General features: G+C 43.0%; 1 protein-coding gene across 1 annotated transcript; it reads right to left on the reverse strand.

Moving 5' to 3' along the window:
- Positions 1-637: 637 nt before the first annotated feature.
- Positions 638-10,955, reverse strand: LOC103630019 (putative phospholipid-transporting ATPase 9). The gene is made up of 11 exons (XM_008651115.3): positions 9,651-10,955; positions 6,948-8,293; positions 6,744-6,854; positions 6,365-6,641; positions 6,177-6,265; positions 5,979-6,087; positions 5,478-5,690; positions 5,251-5,376; positions 5,070-5,168; positions 2,147-2,338; positions 638-1,703 (listed from the first exon to the last, which is right to left on the reverse strand). The coding sequence occupies exons 1-11, from the start codon at positions 10,044-10,046 to the stop codon at positions 1,056-1,058; spliced, it is 3,606 nt and encodes a 1,201-aa protein (XP_008649337.1). The 5' UTR covers positions 10,047-10,955; the 3' UTR covers positions 638-1,055.
- Positions 10,956-17,995: the final 7,040 nt, after the last annotated feature.

The raw sequence follows: 17,995 nt of genomic DNA on the forward strand, positions 1-17,995 counted from the left end.
AACTACTCAGAAAAAAGACTGAACCAAACAGACCCAAAACAGCCAGTTGAGCCGACGTTACTGCAGCCGGAGCTGTGAAACGTGACTGGGCGCTCAGCGGCCCAAAGTTCTTTGATCGTTTAGTGCTCTTAATTGCAGATTAGTATGGTAGTAATAATAGAAGGGAAATAACATAGAGATACCATAAATCCATGTAATTTGGAACCCGGAGTTTTAACCATGTTGCTGTTTAAAGCTTATTTATCTCTTGGTAGCCTTTCAAAATATTATTGGTTTTAGCTTTTCATTTATACGTTTATGTTCAAATGAACGATAATAAATCTAAACATATATGTAAAACATATACATTAAATATTATACGAATCTAATAAAACTCTCAAACGAATTTTAATTTGGAACGGAATAGTACATTTTCCGACTTTCCGTACAGTTAGACGTTTCTGATTGAATTAGTTCCAGTTGCCATACTGGCTCACAATCAACAGGTGCGTAAAATCAGGTGTTGTTTTCACATAGAAAGTGTTTTTCCTCCAAAATACTCATTTGTCTTCCACTTCTTAATCAGTAGTACAAAATGCACTACCTTTCTGGCCTGCCCATATTTGCATAATCATGCAAACAAATAACTGAGACCAACTTTAGATTGTAAGACACCCATTTATGATTCTTTCCAAATAATAAAAGCATGAAGTCACACAAATCAGAAGTCTTACCATTATTGTTTGAAACAGTCGAGGGCAGGCAAGGGGGGTAAAAAGGAGAAATTCTACCAATCTGGTTACAAGCATTTACATGTGTAAGAGAAGCAGGGAAAAAACCCACAAAATCCTTGAACTGCTAAAAATTGAACTTTGCAGCAGGTATTCTCTTGGCCTCCTTGCGACCTATCTAAGCAATCTGTGGTCTTGCTCTATCATCTGAACTGGAACAACTCCCATGACAGGCATCACAGAAGCAGCAATCCAGGAACATCTCAAGTCCCAATCAGTTCAGCTGTCATCTTGCTGGAGACAAGATCCTATAAGCTGTACAAAACGCAAAATCTACTGACAATGCTACTCCTGAACTTGTAGCTCTGTCTCCTTTGTTATTTGCACAGCCTTGCCGTCACGACGAGCAGAGATACCAACCATCCTGTGCTGCAATGATGTGCGGTGTTTTGATGACAACTGCCTTGCCACCTCTGGATCTTCAGCCTTCCCCAAGTACCGTTTCCACTGAATCTTGTTGTGGAACATCGGGAAAAAGCGGATCTGGATGGCGGCATAGCTAAAGTAGGGGACAAGTGTTGCCACCACAACAAAAAGTGTCACCAGCCAAAATGAGAGGGCTGGGGCCAGCTGTTCGATGAAGACCATGTAGGCTGTAGTTGAGAACCTCGGGTTTATGGCACCATAAACCAAGAGGAAGAGGTACCATACTGCAATGCTGCCCCATATGAATATGTGCTGGATTATGGTGAAGTAGTTCACAGAGAGCGCCATTTGACAGTTAACAACCCATACAATACAAGTGTACATGACGACACCAAGAGCATCCAAGCCCGCAACTTGACCGTCGCGACGGAATGCCTGGTCCTCGAAGGCAGTGATGCAGAAGAAAAAGATTAAGACAGCATTCATAACACCATTAAACATCCAGCCAAGTATCCGACGCCAACTGAATAATATATTTTGCACTCCTTCTTGGTATAGCTGTGGATACTGCAAAGGAACAGATAGGAAACCAAGTTAAAAGGTAGGTGGACTACACACAACTTAAAACGCTTTGTGCTTTCAAATAACTTAAAACATAGTGTTTCCTTAATTCATTCAGTATGGAAGTGAAACTGGGACTTCAACCACAAAATTACTACTTATAAAGGATTTTTTTCACAGGTTATAAAATACTTATACTAGCAGAAAGATAGTTCTTAAATAAACTGAAAACATACATACCGTGAAAATTCTTTTAATCAACAGATCAGAAGTGAAAGAAATATTAGATCTAGAGAAAAGACACAATTATGTAGCTTCTGCTGCCCCAAAGTAGAAAGCACACTTTCTTCAGAAATATATGGTAGAAGTAGATTTAACAGGGAAGTAGGTAACATATCCAAATTTGTCTACTCCAATCATTTTACTAAAACTGTTCGATATTGGCGTACCTGTATGCACAGCCTAGCAGACACATCCTGGTCAAATACCCCCAGAGCAATGACAGGAAGGGAGGTGAAGAAAACATTATATAGTGACAAGAACCAATCATTATAAGCTGGCTTCCCGGAGAAAGATGCAAATGCTTCGTACAGAAAGATAGTTACACCAAAAGTAACATTCTTGTAGAAGAAATAGCATATCTGCACATCAACCCCCAAAATATATTATCAAAAGGCTTGAATCACGAAGCCTGAATAGTAGATCAAAATAAATGTTTGGGGCCAAGAGCTTAGAAACCAGGAACTGGGAACTTAGCAATGTTCCTCATTCCGGAAATGTGGGAACAATCTGGTTCCCATAGTGTTAAATACTATTTTTAGTAACGTGGGAACAATCTGGTTCCCATTGTCAAGGCCTAAGGAGGCCCACGGAGGGGCTACAACAGCAGCAGCCATGGCCCTCCAAGGACGATTAGATAAGGATAGTTAGAGATAAGATTAGAAGATTAGTTGAGATTATTTAGGAGATTAGTTGAGATTATCTAGGAAGATTATCAGTTAGTAGTTTGTTGAGAGTTTTTAGAAGATAAGGATCTCTAGCTAGATAGAGGCGGCCAGCCGGCCTATTTATATAATCAATGGATGAGAAATAAAGCAAGCAAGAATTAGAAGGGAGAAACCCTCCTCTTGCTCGACCGTGGGCAGAGGCCCGCGGCCGACGTTCCTGCCCATCGATACCCCTCTCCAATCCCTCACCGATCTAGCGGCCATAACATCTGGTATCGGCTAGCTTGGGTTTCGATCTGATCTCATGGCTTCTGCTACCAATTTCGCGGCGTCATCCTGGCAACCGGCGTCCCCATCTCCATGGACTGCACCGCATGTCACCTTCATCACGCCGCCCTGGCAATCGACGTCCCCATCTCCATGGGCTACGCCGCATGCCACCTTCGTCACGCCATCCTGGCAATCGGCGTCCCTATCTCCATGGGCAGCATCGCCTGCCAATTTTGTCACCACATCCTGGACGCCGACGTGCCCATCCCCAGAGACAACACCAAATTTCATCACATCATCTTCGTTGACGGCGTCTCTGTCCCCATGGGCGACGCCACTAGGGACAGCCACGACTCAGCAATCACCAGCTCCATCAATGGGGGATTTGTGGACCAACATAAGGATTGATCTCGCAAAGATGCAAGCCACGCTCCAGAAGGTTGAGCAAGGGCTGCTGCAAATTAGGGCAGCAGTGCAACATGAGCAGCACCAGCTGGCATTGTCCGCAAGGCTCCGGACGTCGGCGGCTGTGGGCATACAAGCTGCTGCTCGTGGCTTCCTTGCATGACGGAGAGTGCGGGAGATGCGCCAGCAGATGCTCGAGGCAGCCTTGGTGATGGTTGACCTCGGCACACAGGGGCGCGACCTCGCCCTGTCGGACGGCCATCAGCAGTGGCACCGGGCCGCTATCTCCAAGTGCGAGCATGGTACGTGTCCCGCGGGCGATGAACTTCAACTCTACGGCAGCGGCGGTAGGGAAGGCACTCACCTCGTCATCAACAAGGGCGCACTATTTAGCGCCATCACATTCCGCTACCGGCCACCACGAGGGCGCCTTGGCTGGTTATTGTTGCGACCTATTCCAGGTGTCCGTCCATGTGTTCCCCTTTCGTGCAGATGGCGTCCATGGGATCCAAGTGGCTGCACACGTGCAAGTCCAATGCGCGGAGGGTGTCCGCCTTATGGGGTAAAAAAATTCAAATTCGAAATAATAAGATAAGCCGAGATGTAAAAGATTTGTCTTCTAGGTGTCTGGTTTTGGGTCAAGTAGACTCGGTCTTTGAGCTCCCGTTATGCGGCAGCTCGAGGACAAGCTGCTTGTCCAGGAGGGGTGTAGTGTTAGGGCCTAAGGAGGCCCACAGAGGGGCTACGACAGCAGCAGCCATGGCCCTCCAAGGACGATTAGATAAGGATAGTTAGAGATAAGATTAGAAGATTAGTTGAGATTATTTAGGAGATTAGTTGAGATTATCTAGGAAGGTTATCAGTTAGTAGTTTGTTGAGAGTTTTTAGGAGATAAGGATCTCTAGCTAGATAGAGGCGGCCAGCCGGCCTATTTATGTAATCAATGGATACCAAATGTTATGGCCGCTAGATCGGTGAGGGATTGGAGAAGGGTATCGATGGGCAGGAACGTCGGCCGCGGGCCTCTGCCCACGGTCGAGCAAGAGGAGGGTTTCTCCCTTCTAATTCTTGGCTGCTTTATTTCTCATCCATTGATTACATAAATAGGCCGGCTGGCCGCCTCTATCTAGCTAGAGATCCTTATCTCCTAAAAACTCTCAACAAACTAATAACTGATAACCTTCCTAGATAATCTCAACTAATCTCCTAAATAATCTCAACTAATCTTCTAATCTTATCTCTAACTATCCTTATCTAATCGTCCTTGGAGGGCCATGACTGCTGCTGTCGTAGCCCCTCCGTGGGCCTCCTTAGGCCCTGACACCATAGTGTTAAATACTATTTTTAGTAGCGTACCACGTTCCCGTTCCTCGATCCCAGAACCTGGTTACTAAGGCCAAGAGTGCATGTGTTGGCTTAGTCTGTTTTTACGCTCATCATCTGTGGGGAGTTGTCAAGAGCTTAGTTTCAACTCTGGTTGGGAGTGGGAGTACGTGGGCCTAACAACCTGACCATGGTCATTTTGTGCCTGCTATGTACTTTGAAAGTTAAAACTTGATTTGCTGGTGGCATTTTGAGGCGTGTACTAGAGCCCTTTATGCTCTAAGGATCACTCTGATTTTTGGAATGTTTGGTGGTGCAAACATTATACTTGTGGTACTATTCATTTGTGTTGGTTTTGGTAATGAAATTTCTGGCTCATCCAGCATGGAAACAAAAAGGTTAAAATCAATGTAAATGACAACTATACCATCAGTGAAATACGCCGGTAACACCAATGTCCATGCACCAGAAGTAGCCGTTCCAAGAAGCGGAATTGGGCAACAGCAACATCACTAGCCATGACAGCCTAGAACATCATAGGAAACAAATAATAAAAAAAGAAATCATGGGCACAAACAGCAAAAGTTATATAGCATCGAATTAGTAACCTGCATTCCTTCAGCACCACTGATGCCAACCCCTATGTCAGCTTCTTGAAGCATGCCAACATCATTTGCCCCATCACCTATTGCTAAAGTCACTTTATGTGTTACTTCTTTAACAAGTCTTGTAACCTGGAATCGTTGCAAATGTTTTTTTCATGTATGTTCCAGAAGAATACTCTATGAAAATATATAGAAAGAGACAGCAGCTTAAGAATAGAAAGAAATCTGACCAGTGCCTTCTGTTTTGGTGAAGATCGGCAACATATCACTGATGCACACTTGAGAGCAAGATCCAAGAACTTAAACTTAACATCATCTTCCAAAGCATAAGTTAGTGATTTACCATCAATGATTAGCGCGAATGATGCAGTGCTAATTTGAGTTGAAGGTGGAATTTGTTTGATTCCATCCTCTATCTGACCCATAACCCGTTGCTTTGATGCCTAGAGCCAACAAAAAGGATGTAATTACGATGATGTTGATTGCTTTGGTTCTCAATTAATAATTGTTTTTTTCTCAGAAAACGCAGGAGGGCTGCGCATCATTATATTAAGTAGAGGGGAAAAAAGTCCAAGTGGACAGATACAAGCATACCTTGCCACATTTTTCAAATATTAGAGAGCTATAAATGTAAATACAGTGCATTCCAACATTGATAGTGTTGTTATATGTAAAATGACTGAAACATGCCTGGTGCTTCAAAAAGGCAGGTAATGAAATCAATTATTCACCTTAGCAATTTTTGGTTTGTCACCATTTTTCTCCAATGCGATGATATCAGGTTGTTCCAGTGTGACGATTATCTGTGTCATGCCTTGTCTAAGAAGGCTACAAGCAAACCTGCAGATGGAGAAGCTCATCAATCAGAAAAGGAAATAGTCAGGTTGAAACAAAAAGTTCCTATTTCGATGCAGGCATATAATGCATACCCAATATTGATAGCTGTCTCCAGCTTATCGCCTGTCAGGACCCACATCTTAATTCCGGCTTGTGCAAGCTTGTCTATGCATTCAGGCACCTGAATATGTACATGCACATGAGTACATGAACAGGCAGGTTCCCTAGAAAGGTACAGATAAGATGCAGAACAGAAAGGCTTAACCATAAAAAGGCATACCCCTTGTTGAAGTTTATCTTCAACTGCGGTAGCACCAAGAAGAATCAAGTCCCGTTCAATGCTATCAGCAACCTGCTCAATTTTTTCATCTTTATCAGCACTTACAGATGCTTTGGCAGCGTTCAATTTTTCATTGAATTCCTTGTACTCTTTCTCATCTAAGACACGGTATGCCAGAACAAAGGTTCTTAGACCAGAGTCAGAATACTGATTTATGTGACTTCTTGTTTCTTCTTCAAATTTTCTTCCAATTGGTGCAAGCCTTTTGAACATCACACTGTTTACAGAGACTACTATTAAGAAATCATGGACACAAGCAGACCGCTGAAGATTATATGTGACTAAAACAAGGAAATCTAGTTTTAAATGAAGCACTAACCTGTCTGCACCCTTGCTGAGAAGTAATATTCTTCCCTCTGGTTCCTTCACTATCACAGACATCCGACTCCTTGAGCTACTGAACTCCAACATATTTAGGAGTTCATACTTTCTGTACCAGAATGTAAAAGGATCAATATTAGGTACTAAGGATTAAGGAAGCAAGGATAATCCATAGAGGAATGAGCAAAGAAATTTGACTTACCTTTTCTCAACAACATTCTGACTTGGATTCCGTTCACGAACAATTATAGTTGCTAGCGACCTCTTGTAAAACTCAAACCCTAGTTCTCTTGCTGCAATAACAAATGCAGCTTCATCAGGGGACTCAGCTTCATATGAAACCTTCTCATTTTCATCTATTTCAGCAATGCATGTGTGGCAGATGGCTAGGAGCCGGAAAAAATCTCTTATCATAACTCTGTTAGGCTCATGAACCCATTTCCCATCCATTATTCGTTGATCCTTGAAATTGAACCCTTTAACATGGGGACTGTTGTCATTTTTTTTGTCTTTGTGGTCTCCATTTTCAATGTCATCATCTAACCTAGCACCTTTCCTCATAGCCATAGCTCTCTCAACTTCAGTGACGCCTTGACCATAGGCAGTTCCAGCAATTGAACACTTGATGAACTCCATCATGTTGCACGTCAATGTTCCAGTCTTATCCGATAGAATTGTATCAACCATACCCAGTTCTTCATTTAGATTTGAAGTACGAGCATGAGTTGGCTTATCTGATTCTTCATGATACATTCGAATATCCTGGTTGATGAATAGAGCTTGCAAGATCTTGACCATCTCGATGGATATATACAAAGAAATGGGTATGAAGTAGCTGTACAGCATCAAGGACGTCAACAAATGAAAGAAAGATGCCAGAGCTGCTCTCTTTGGATCATAGAATATGGTAGTAGCATCTGGCCGAAGATACCACCGTTTGAGCTCACCATCTCTTAGGTCCTCTTTGGTCCAGATCCCAAAGAAGACAGAACCAAGTAATGCAATCATGAGTAGAGAAGACATTAGAAGATAAATAATTTGATCCATTTTCTTCTCAACCTTACTTCTTTTAGATGGTGGATCAGTTGCATTTTGCATCACTTTTGTATCATGGCCTGTGAAGATGACAGCCCCATATATGTAGTCAGTGTTCCGTAGTTTTGAGTCTCGAAGAAGAAGCTGTAGGGATGACAGGGGATACTGCTGGCCTCTCCATTCCATTGAACCGACAAAGGAGTAGAGGTTCGCATTTGGGTCTTCGCATTTTATTGTTTGTCTGACTTCCCTGAACTTTATGTCCTCATGTAAATCCAATGTCACCTTGAGAGCTTGTTTAATTTTCAAATTTGTTTCACCATCGAGGTTCATGGTCTCTACATAACAGATTCCATCCGGATAGTTAGATGAAAGCAGAATCATATCAGCGGGGAAGAAATTATCCTTCTCCACCTTTATTACATCTCCAACTTTGATATTCTTCCATTTTGACTCTTCAAAATGACCATTCCCCCTATGCACTTTGACTATCCGATTGTTAAGCTCGTGATCCTGGGTGACATAGTAGCATAAATCTATTTAATATACCAATAGCATAAAAAATTTACATATAAAAAATTCAAATTAACTAAATTACAGTAACTCAGACAAGTACGTCTAATACCAGTCAAAGAAAACCATCACATAAATTATATGAGCTTATAACAAAGTTAATTATGCCACACCTTGATTTACAGATAAGCTCGGCAATACAGAGAGAAAAAACTCAACCTACGGGGGATAACATAGCCCCCGAGCATTATATTAAGAAAAAAACCTTCTCACGCAGGTCGAAAAAACCCCGGAACCCTTGCCACACCCATACACAGCGGCACTGTAGCCCATATGAGAAACGACGGCGACCGGGACCGGGTCTTAGACCTGTGCTTTGGCGTGGGACAGACGAGGAGATTTTTTTTAACCACAACCTGAAATTCGCTCCCACGGGGAGTCGAACCCAGGGGTTCACTTTATCGATAAGGAAAAAATATCGGAGGTTGGCGATAAACAGGATTATCGGAATTAGCGGAATTTTATCGATGATAAGCAAAAAAAATCGGTGCAAATTTAAAGAAAATGACTTAGTTTGTTTATATATCACATAGACTTTATTTGGACATTTAACAAATGAAACCAACACAGACCAACCAATCAAGTATTGAGAAAAAATATAGGGTTTTTAGTGCCCTAGGAGAGCATGAGAAGACATATAGACCAACCGACTTTTAATTTGAACATGTGGCAAATGGCAATTCAAAAAATTTAAAAATTTCGGCCGATAAAGAAAACATATCGGAGCTCACCGATAAACAGGAAAATCGGGTTTATCGGACATCCTATCGCCGATAAAGTTTTCCCTAAGATGACTTTCTTTGAATATTAATTGATATAACTAAGGCTAAAAACTATTGCTACATCATGACACACAACAACACAGGCAGAATAGAGAACTGTAAGTAAAATCAATAATGAATCACATGGTCAAAGCAGAAGCATGGAAAATGGTCAAATTAAGAGTTTAAGTTTCAGACACCAAAATACATGATAATATAGCTAATATAGCTCAGTGAATTGTTCATAATGAGAACTCATAGTTTGTAAAAATAATGAATGTACAGTATATTATTTCTCCAAATGTATATTATTTCTCCAAACCCAGATATGTATAGAGAATGAACCCGGCAATCCCAACACCAAGAAAGAGGAAGCAAAATATGTTCCAATTTATTGTACAGTATATGAAACAAATATGGATTAACTAAAGCATATGAGCTTGTTGAGTTTATTCAAAACAAAGGGGTCATGTCATGAACGAAATCAAATAAACAATATTACAGCTTGGTTGTAAGCAAGACCACAAGAATGATACCTGTTGTTTCCTCCGCCAGTCCTCAACCCCTTCTTTTGCCATGGTGGCTACAATCACGACACACAGCGGCGCAAGCGCGCTCACTGCCGTGTATGGTGCAAGTGGAGTCAAGGCAAGGATACCAGAGACAAGGAAGTAGAAATTGGCCACCCTCCTGAACTGCTCGAAGAGGGACTTGGGCAGGAAGGTGGCCAGATTGTACTTTGTCGTCGACACCTCATTCAGCAGGTAACTGAATCCCTCCTCTTCAAGCCTATCAGGCTCATTGACGTACACGACTCTGGAGAACCCCACTGTCCCAATCCGTAAGTGGTCATCACTAGAGCCCCCGTGACAACGCATGAAAGTCAACAATGTGCTGAGCTTAAGTTTCTCCAGCCTCTTCGTCGGCGCCATTCCTCCAGACTCAAGTGAATCACTGCACCAAAGCTACTCCCAGATGCCCCAAGAAGTCGACAAGGCCAAAACCTCACGGGTTTTTTTTGGAACTCCCCGCCGTAGCAGCCAATTCGCTCCAACCTTGTCCAAATCAATCTTACTGCAGAACGCAATTGGCAATTCCCTCTGAAGAAGAGCAGCTGAGATTCGAGCAGCAAGAATCTCCAAGAATGCAGCTCGCAATAATTCAGCTCCTCTCCCAACCAACAAGTAGCCCCCAACTACCTAAAAAAAGCAAATAAACTGCACAGGGAGAGGGACTGAACCGAGAGCCACCCCAGGCCCTCAGCAGAGAAATCAGCTCCTCCCAGGATCGAGAAGACGTCAACACTCAACAGCGCGGCGCCTCTGAAATCCCGGCGTGCCGCCGCGGCCCTGCGCTCCGGAACCCCGTCCTCCTCCTCCGCCCCGCTACGCCAAGACTCTTGAGACGGGAACACCAGATGTCTCGATCCATGCGGCGCCCGGCTTTCCCGCGGCGCTGCGTCTATGCTCTCCCCAAGGCAGAAAATGGCCCACGAGAGGACGACTATAGGTGGCGGGAATCTCCCTTCGCGCGGGGGCGGCAAGGTAATGCCCCCCCGACCCAGACGGGGACCCCACCTCACCTCAAGCGGAGCGGCTCGGGTTCCGTTGCCTTGCCTCTTTCCGACGGTGAATCATGTGGCTCCTCTCGAAGGGAAAAATCGAAGCTCCGGGACAGGGAGGGAGGAGACGGACGAGAGGGGCGAGGTCAATGGAAAATGGGAGTGAGCAGGCGCCGCGCGGGGCGGAGCAACGCAATGCCGACGAAGCGAAGTGCACGGCGACGTGTGCGATCGGTTTGGTAGTTTGTGGCCTCCTAACTGATTTTTTTATTTTCGCCCTTCTTCGAAAATCTCTAGCGGGACAAAACTGGTTTTTAGGACTTAAGAATCGATGCTATAACCTATAATATCCATACCTGAAACTGAACTCATCCTATATCCTATTTTATAATTATTTCAAACTTTACTTTGTAAATATTACAATTCACAGAGCAAAACAGTGTGGCTTCTTTTTTTCTGTATGGTATCTGTGACTCGTCTAACCTTATTTCGTGTATCTCGCATCTACTCTCACTCTGTCCTCACAGTTGACCCTCATCATCATCGTCCCCACTCTTCATCTTCAGTCTTGATGCTAGCCCTCAGTCTCTATCTTATTTTTTTATTAATAACTTAGTTCGTGATTTAGTTAGTAAATTATGCAATTATTAATTAGTAGTAGTTATTTAGTTAGGTAGGTAGTTGGTAGTAGTAAGTTTAGGTAGTTATATTTAGTAACTTAAAATTTTGTTAGTATTTACTAGTTAGTAGTAGTTATTTATTAAGTTTAGGTAACTTGGCATCATATGTAGTTAGTTAGGTATATAAGTTAGATATTGTGTAACTAGTTAATTAGCTAAAATTTAGTTAGTTTGATAGTATTTAGTTAGTTAGCAATCTGGTTGCACTTAGTCACCTATATCTAAATTTGTTTGAAGGTATACTCAAGTTTTCATATGAAACAGATGGATAATCTAATAGCTTCGCACCATGACGACATTGTGGACAAAGATAATTATGGAAATGTTTCGTTTGTTAGAATGCAAAGCGAGTCTATGTTACTCAATGATCAGCCACCATTTAGTGAGTTGGTTGCTATAAATAGGGAAAACTAGTATGTACATAAGGTTGAGATGTGTCCTTGTGATTTGAGTTTGTGATAAGTGACTGTTAACATACTAGCATCTTAGTTTGAGTCGTGTAGACTATCCAGGTGTGAGTGTGTATGCAATATGTCTCTTACCTTTGTGATGTGCAGGTGCAGAGTCCGTAGACGGTGGTCGATGATAAAGGTGAAGGTCATGCGAGTTCGTGCCAATAAACCGAGAGAACTGAAGGATGAGTGATGAGTGTTAACTGATAGACTAGAGAAGCTGGGTGACCAGATGTGGTGGCTGATACCTGAAGACATCGCAAGCACGAGGACATAGCCATGTGGATTGTGTTGTCGACACAATTGAGGATCGACAAGACACAAGTCTAGGATGTGGGGACACATATGAAGTATGTTACCTATAGAGGCTTGGTGTTTGAGATTTAAAATCACCCAACAACGGTTTCACGGGTTTGGCCTCAAAACTCAGTGATGTGGTTTCAAACGGAAGCGGAGGCGACACATGGAGCCATCACAGAGGATGCATCAAGGCGATGCAACTTTATGAGGGGGCATGGTCATCAGGTTGTCGGGATGGGAATTGATCCATTTTATACTTGACTGAGTGGATAAGCTCTATATATCTAAGGGTATGTTGGGAGTGTAAAATACCCTATATAAATAAGAAGTATGGGTTGCACCAACCAACCAACCATCTAGCTAGCTTTTGGTTTTTACTCTCTATTTTCTTTTGTTAGGAGATCCTTAGGTGATTTGGATTTTTACATCAATGTACTTGTAATTTGGAAAGCATGGCCTTAACCACGTCTTGTCCTCTATGGTAAATCCATGTCCAAGTCTAAATTGCATTAGAATTTTTATTTGATTTCTCTCGCTCAAGCTCTTTTTTATTTTTTAGTGAATTCTTGAATCTAAGTTTGTTCGGAATCGTGGGCTACTTTAGACATAGGAGACACTCCTAGATTTTTTTTTCATTAGCGGGTATGGACTGATTCATCTTGAGTTCAGGTTTTAAGAAGTTTGAACAACTTTGAGAAAACTCCAATTCGAGTTTGAAATTTCCGATCTATTTGCAAACAAATGATATTTTCAAGTTCAAACTTCTAGAACACTCTTGAATCCTCCCTATCTTATCGTCCACAATTTCATATTGATTTGTGTCTTTTTGATCGAGCAACACTGCCGCCCCTAGTATTGCTGGCTAGAAGAGCGACACCGACACTCAGTTCTGAGAGGTTTTTGATTTGCCTCTCCCCAGATTTTCTAATGTATGATTTGTATTTTATATGTTTTAATAGCTTGATATTATTCTCAAGAACTTGTTCAAGCTAAGGCATCCAACCATCAATTAGTTAAGGTGTTTTTGGTTTTGGAACTTTTGTGGAGCTTTGGTGTCTTAGAGGTTGGGATAAACTTTTGGAAATTAAGCCAACATTGCTTAAGTGCAAATATTTTTATTGGCTCCTATTCCCCTTATGGTCATCTATTCGATCCTTCAATTGATACCAGAGCAGGTTAAGGATCAACTCACATTTGTTGGTTCTTGATCTAAGATGGCAACATGGAACATGATGTTAGCAAATGACCATTCTTCGATAGGTCAACTTACTCGTATAGAATGTATGGAAAATGGACCTCGACCCATTTGTCTAATTGATTTTGGTGTTTGATGATCAACATAATCTATGGACTAATATGTTTGCAAGTGTTTATGGTTGTAGTTCATAAGATGCAAAGTGTGTTAGACTGAGGCATTGAGGAAGCAACACCTCAAAAGAAGACATCAGAAGACCCATAGAAGACTTACAAGTATTTAGTAAAGTCCAAGACACAAAAGGAGAAAAAGGTCACAGTTGATGGTATGGCCTCCCTGGACGGACGGTTCAGAGGGTCACCGGACCGAGTATGCAAAGAGGCTACTTTTCGGCACTTTTGCGCAGATGGTCTGGTGCACCCTGTGGACGGTCTAGTGCACCAACTGTTAGCTACAACGACTAGTACACACGGCCTGTATGGACGGTTCGATGTGGACGCATGGGCTTCCCTTTGCGTATGGGCATCAACGAGGATTAGTCAGAACCTTACACTATACTAGATATCTGGATAAAAATACCGACGCGTTAACAGAAGTTTGCATCTCTACCTTTGTCTTTAAGCTACCACATTTATCGATGATTTAAGTTGCAATATGTACCATTCTTAGTTTAGAACTTAGGCTAGTTGCTAGGGTTGGAACTTAGGTTGGTAAACTTTATTTGTGGTAGAGATAGTAACACTTAGAAAGAACCATAGTGCACATTCATGTTTAGTTATCTGCATACGTTTTGTTTAGGATATTTATGATTGGTCTAGTTTAGAGTGCGAGAAGTAGAAGTCCTATTTCACCCCCTCTTAGGCATCCGTGTTCCTTTAAATTGGTATCAGAGCCCACCTAGTTTGGCTCATTAGGAATCTTTTGGCTTAACCACCATTGAGCCGACGCTAGATAAGAGGGAAGGGATGAATACCCATAAGCCACCTCACTTTCATGACACTAGCATATCTTATTATAGTGCTAGAATGGCTTGCTACCTAAATGATGTTGATCGAGGTGTTTGGGGAGTCACTTGCGACAGGTTGAAACCCCCTAAGAATCCCAAAAATCTCACCACGGGTGACGAAAAATAAATTAATTTGAATGCTCGAGCTAAAAATTGCTTGTACGAATCTTTTAGCATTGAATTTTTCAATCAAGTATGTACTTTGAAAATTGCTAATGAGATTTGGCTAAAATTACATGATCTCTATGATGGCACTTCAAATGTATATGCACAAAAACATTGCCTAGCTTTAAATGAACATAATGGAAGAAAATGAGCTTGTTAGATATATATATTCTCGTTTGAATCTTATTGTCAATGAGCTCAATTCTGTTGGAATTAATAAGCTAGGTGATGCGGACATTGTGAGGAAGATCATCTCATTGCTACCATAATGAAAATATGGGAGCATCATCACCATATTTATAACATGGAGGACTTGAGCGAAATGACTCCCATTCTTTTGATCATGAAGATTGTGCCTTTTGAAATGGCACAAAAGATGGGTCAAGAAGAACCAACTTCATTAAGGCCATATGCTTTCACTTATGATGAGCATAAAAATATGAAAGGCAAGAAGAAGGTTGAAAGCTCAAGTTCCTCAAGTGAAGAGGAGGAATGCGAAGATGGTAATGAAGAAGAAGAAGAAGATGATGATTGTCAACCATCAACATCATCCTCCGACAAAGAAATAGTCTGAGACGTGTGCAGGTGTGGAGCATAGGGACGGTGGTCGACGACTGAGGTGAAGGTCATGTGGGCTCGTGCTGATGGATCGAGAGCGGTGAAGGACGAGTGCAGGGTCTTGACTGGACCAGAGCAGCGGGGTGACTAGTCGTGGTGGTGACACTTGAGACACGTACTCACATAAGGACATGGTGGACTGAACCGTGTTGCCGGTGTGGTCGAGGACTAGCGGGATGTGTGTTTGGTCGTGGAGGACGCACATGCGGTGCGATACTCACGTTGGTGGTTGAGCCTCAAAACTACCCTATGTTGCGGATAGCGAGTCTTGTTGAGTTTGTGCCTCAAAACTCGGTAGCAGCGGTTCTAGAGGGAACCGGTGGCGACACAACGAATGGTGCGTCAAGGCAAAGCAACTTCTTGTGGAGCGTGTGGCCGTTGGATCGAAAACCTAGGAATTAGTCTATTTTTCCCCTGGCGGAGTGGATAGACTCTATGTAAATAGAGGTAGTTTAGGAAATAGAAATAACCCTATATAAATAGAGGAGAGGGTTGGTTAGTCTAGTATTACCTGGCTACCATTTGTTTTGGCTTATGGTTTTAGCTCTCATATTTTCCATCTCTGGACTACTTTAGTTTTAGCCAAGGATCCACAACGATTTTGTACTTCATCCATGTACTTGTTCTTCACCGATTAAATTAGAGGAAGGGTCGCCAGTATGGACCATAGGTTTTGGTCACTTCTCAATCTCAGTTTTTGATCCTTGCTGAAATTCTGAAGTTTTGTGTTCTTGGTATCTCTCTTCCCCTTTTCTTGTGGATTTGTGGAGAACCTTCGAGTTCTTGCGACATGGGTACTGTTGGAGATTGATTTGGGTAGAGATAGACTCTTTGGATCACTGCGTACGCCCTCACGGTGCAATTCTTGGTCGTGATCCGAGTTGATTCTCATTTGAGTTCGCTTTGACAAAACCCCAACAAAGCCCCACCTCTCTCGGGTTTTCTGATCTACGCTTTGATTTTTGGTTTGTTTGGGTTCATACTTCACCAGTAACCATCTTCTACCCCGCGCAAACTATCTTTGAAGTTTGAGACCATTCTGGGCATTTTTTAGTGTCTGGCACTATCGCCCATGTGCGCGGCACTGCTGGACCCCATTACTACCGGACTTGAGGGCAACACTGTTGCTCTTATTTCCTATTGATTTTGGCTCTGATATTTTCTAGAAAGTTAGGTCTGTAGCTCTTAAGGCTTTTGTTGCATACAAATGACATTGGTTTGTATTGTACACTGATCTACTGCTTTTAGTCCCTAGAGGGTTTTCGGGTTGAACTTTGGGATCAAAGTCACGTGCTCACAAGTCGAGAATTTTTAGTTGCTCCTATTCACCCTTCGTCTAGTCGCCTCACCGGTCCTACAATTGGTATCAGAGTCGGTAAGGATTTCCCTTCGCTAATCAATTCGAAATCCATGTAGGTGACATGGAACATGGTTTTAGCAAGCCACCATTCTTTGATGGGACCCACTACCCATATCGGAAGATTCACATGTCTGCGTTTCTTCAAAGTATTGGATATCGAGTTTGGGAGATATGCCTCGATGTTGCGTTCAATGCTGCAAGTGAACGAGTCATTCCAATTCAAGTGGAGTTCCATGATTTGAACAACAAAGCTCGCAACGCTTTGTTCTCGTGCCTCTCGCGGGGTGAGTTTGAGTGAGTTGGACATTTGGCTACAACTCACAAGATCTGGTCCACCCTCGAGAAATTTCAGGAGGGCAATGATCATGTGAAAACCAAACTCTTTGAGACTTACCGATGAGAGTAAGAGAACTTTGTTTAGTTGGCTGGAGAGACCATAGAAACTATGTTTTCTTGGTTCCAGTCCATCTTGAACAAGATGTGTGCCAACAAGGCACAATTACCCTATGATGATCATGAGAGAGCGCTCAAGCTAATTTATGCTTTGGATCGAAGTGTTTGGGTGGTGAAGGTCTCAGCGATCATCGAGTCGCCCAACTACGAGACCCTCACCATGGACGAGTTGTTCAGCAAGCTCAAGTCCACCAAGATTGACCACTAGACTCGGGCCAAGATTGAGAACCCTGGTCACCATGGCCCTTATCTCTAGAGGTGGTTCCTCCTCTAACCCCTCACTTGCTATGTTTGCTTTGTCTTCTTTGTTGTTTATCACAGAGGAGCAGGTGGAGAGCCTCGAGGATGAGGAGATGGCCCTGGTGGCTAGTCGGTTCACGTGGTTCCACAACAACTGCCAAAACCGATGGCGTGGTGGGTCAAAGGATGGATGCTTCAACTACAGCGACCCTGAACACTTTGTTGCCAGTTGCCTTGAGAAGTACAAGTTTGAGGCTGGCCCGTGCGACTACCACTCTGGCCAGTGCAAGGGCAAGCGGGAGTACACCTCCGACAAGTACAAGTCCAAGGGAGGATTCAACAAGGAATCGCTCAAGAGGAAGTACCTTCAGAAGGCCAAGATCAAGGAGAGTGCCTTTCTTGCCTCCCTCAATGACCTCGACCACAACCCCAACGACGCATTGTCTTCCTCGAGCGATGAGGAGACTGAAAGGCGAGTTGGGGACAAGCTGAACAGACTATGCTTTCTCGCTGACACCATAGGTGATCTCTACACCATGGCACTTGGTAATGATCAGGTGGGCGGCGACGACCAGTACATTGGCTATGACTCTGCTTTTGAGGTATAACATTCCACCAATGATCTTACCGTTGAGTTAGAGGAGCTGACGACTGCTTTGGCTAGTCAGGATAAGCTACTTAGGCTTGCTGCTCGTGAGTGGAAAGAGTTTAAATTCAAGTATGAGAGCACGCTTAGGGAGCTTGAGTCTGCTAGAGCCTCAGTTGTGGTGTCTAACGAGACTGAATGTGATGAGTGTGCTCTACACATGTCGAACATCACAACTTTGCAGACCAAGTATGCCACCTTGCTA

This window comes from Zea mays, chromosome 6, assembly GCF_902167145.1.
Source record: "Zea mays cultivar B73 chromosome 6, Zm-B73-REFERENCE-NAM-5.0, whole genome shotgun sequence".
In the NCBI taxonomy this organism is placed as follows: domain Eukaryota; kingdom Viridiplantae; phylum Streptophyta; class Magnoliopsida; order Poales; family Poaceae; genus Zea; species Zea mays.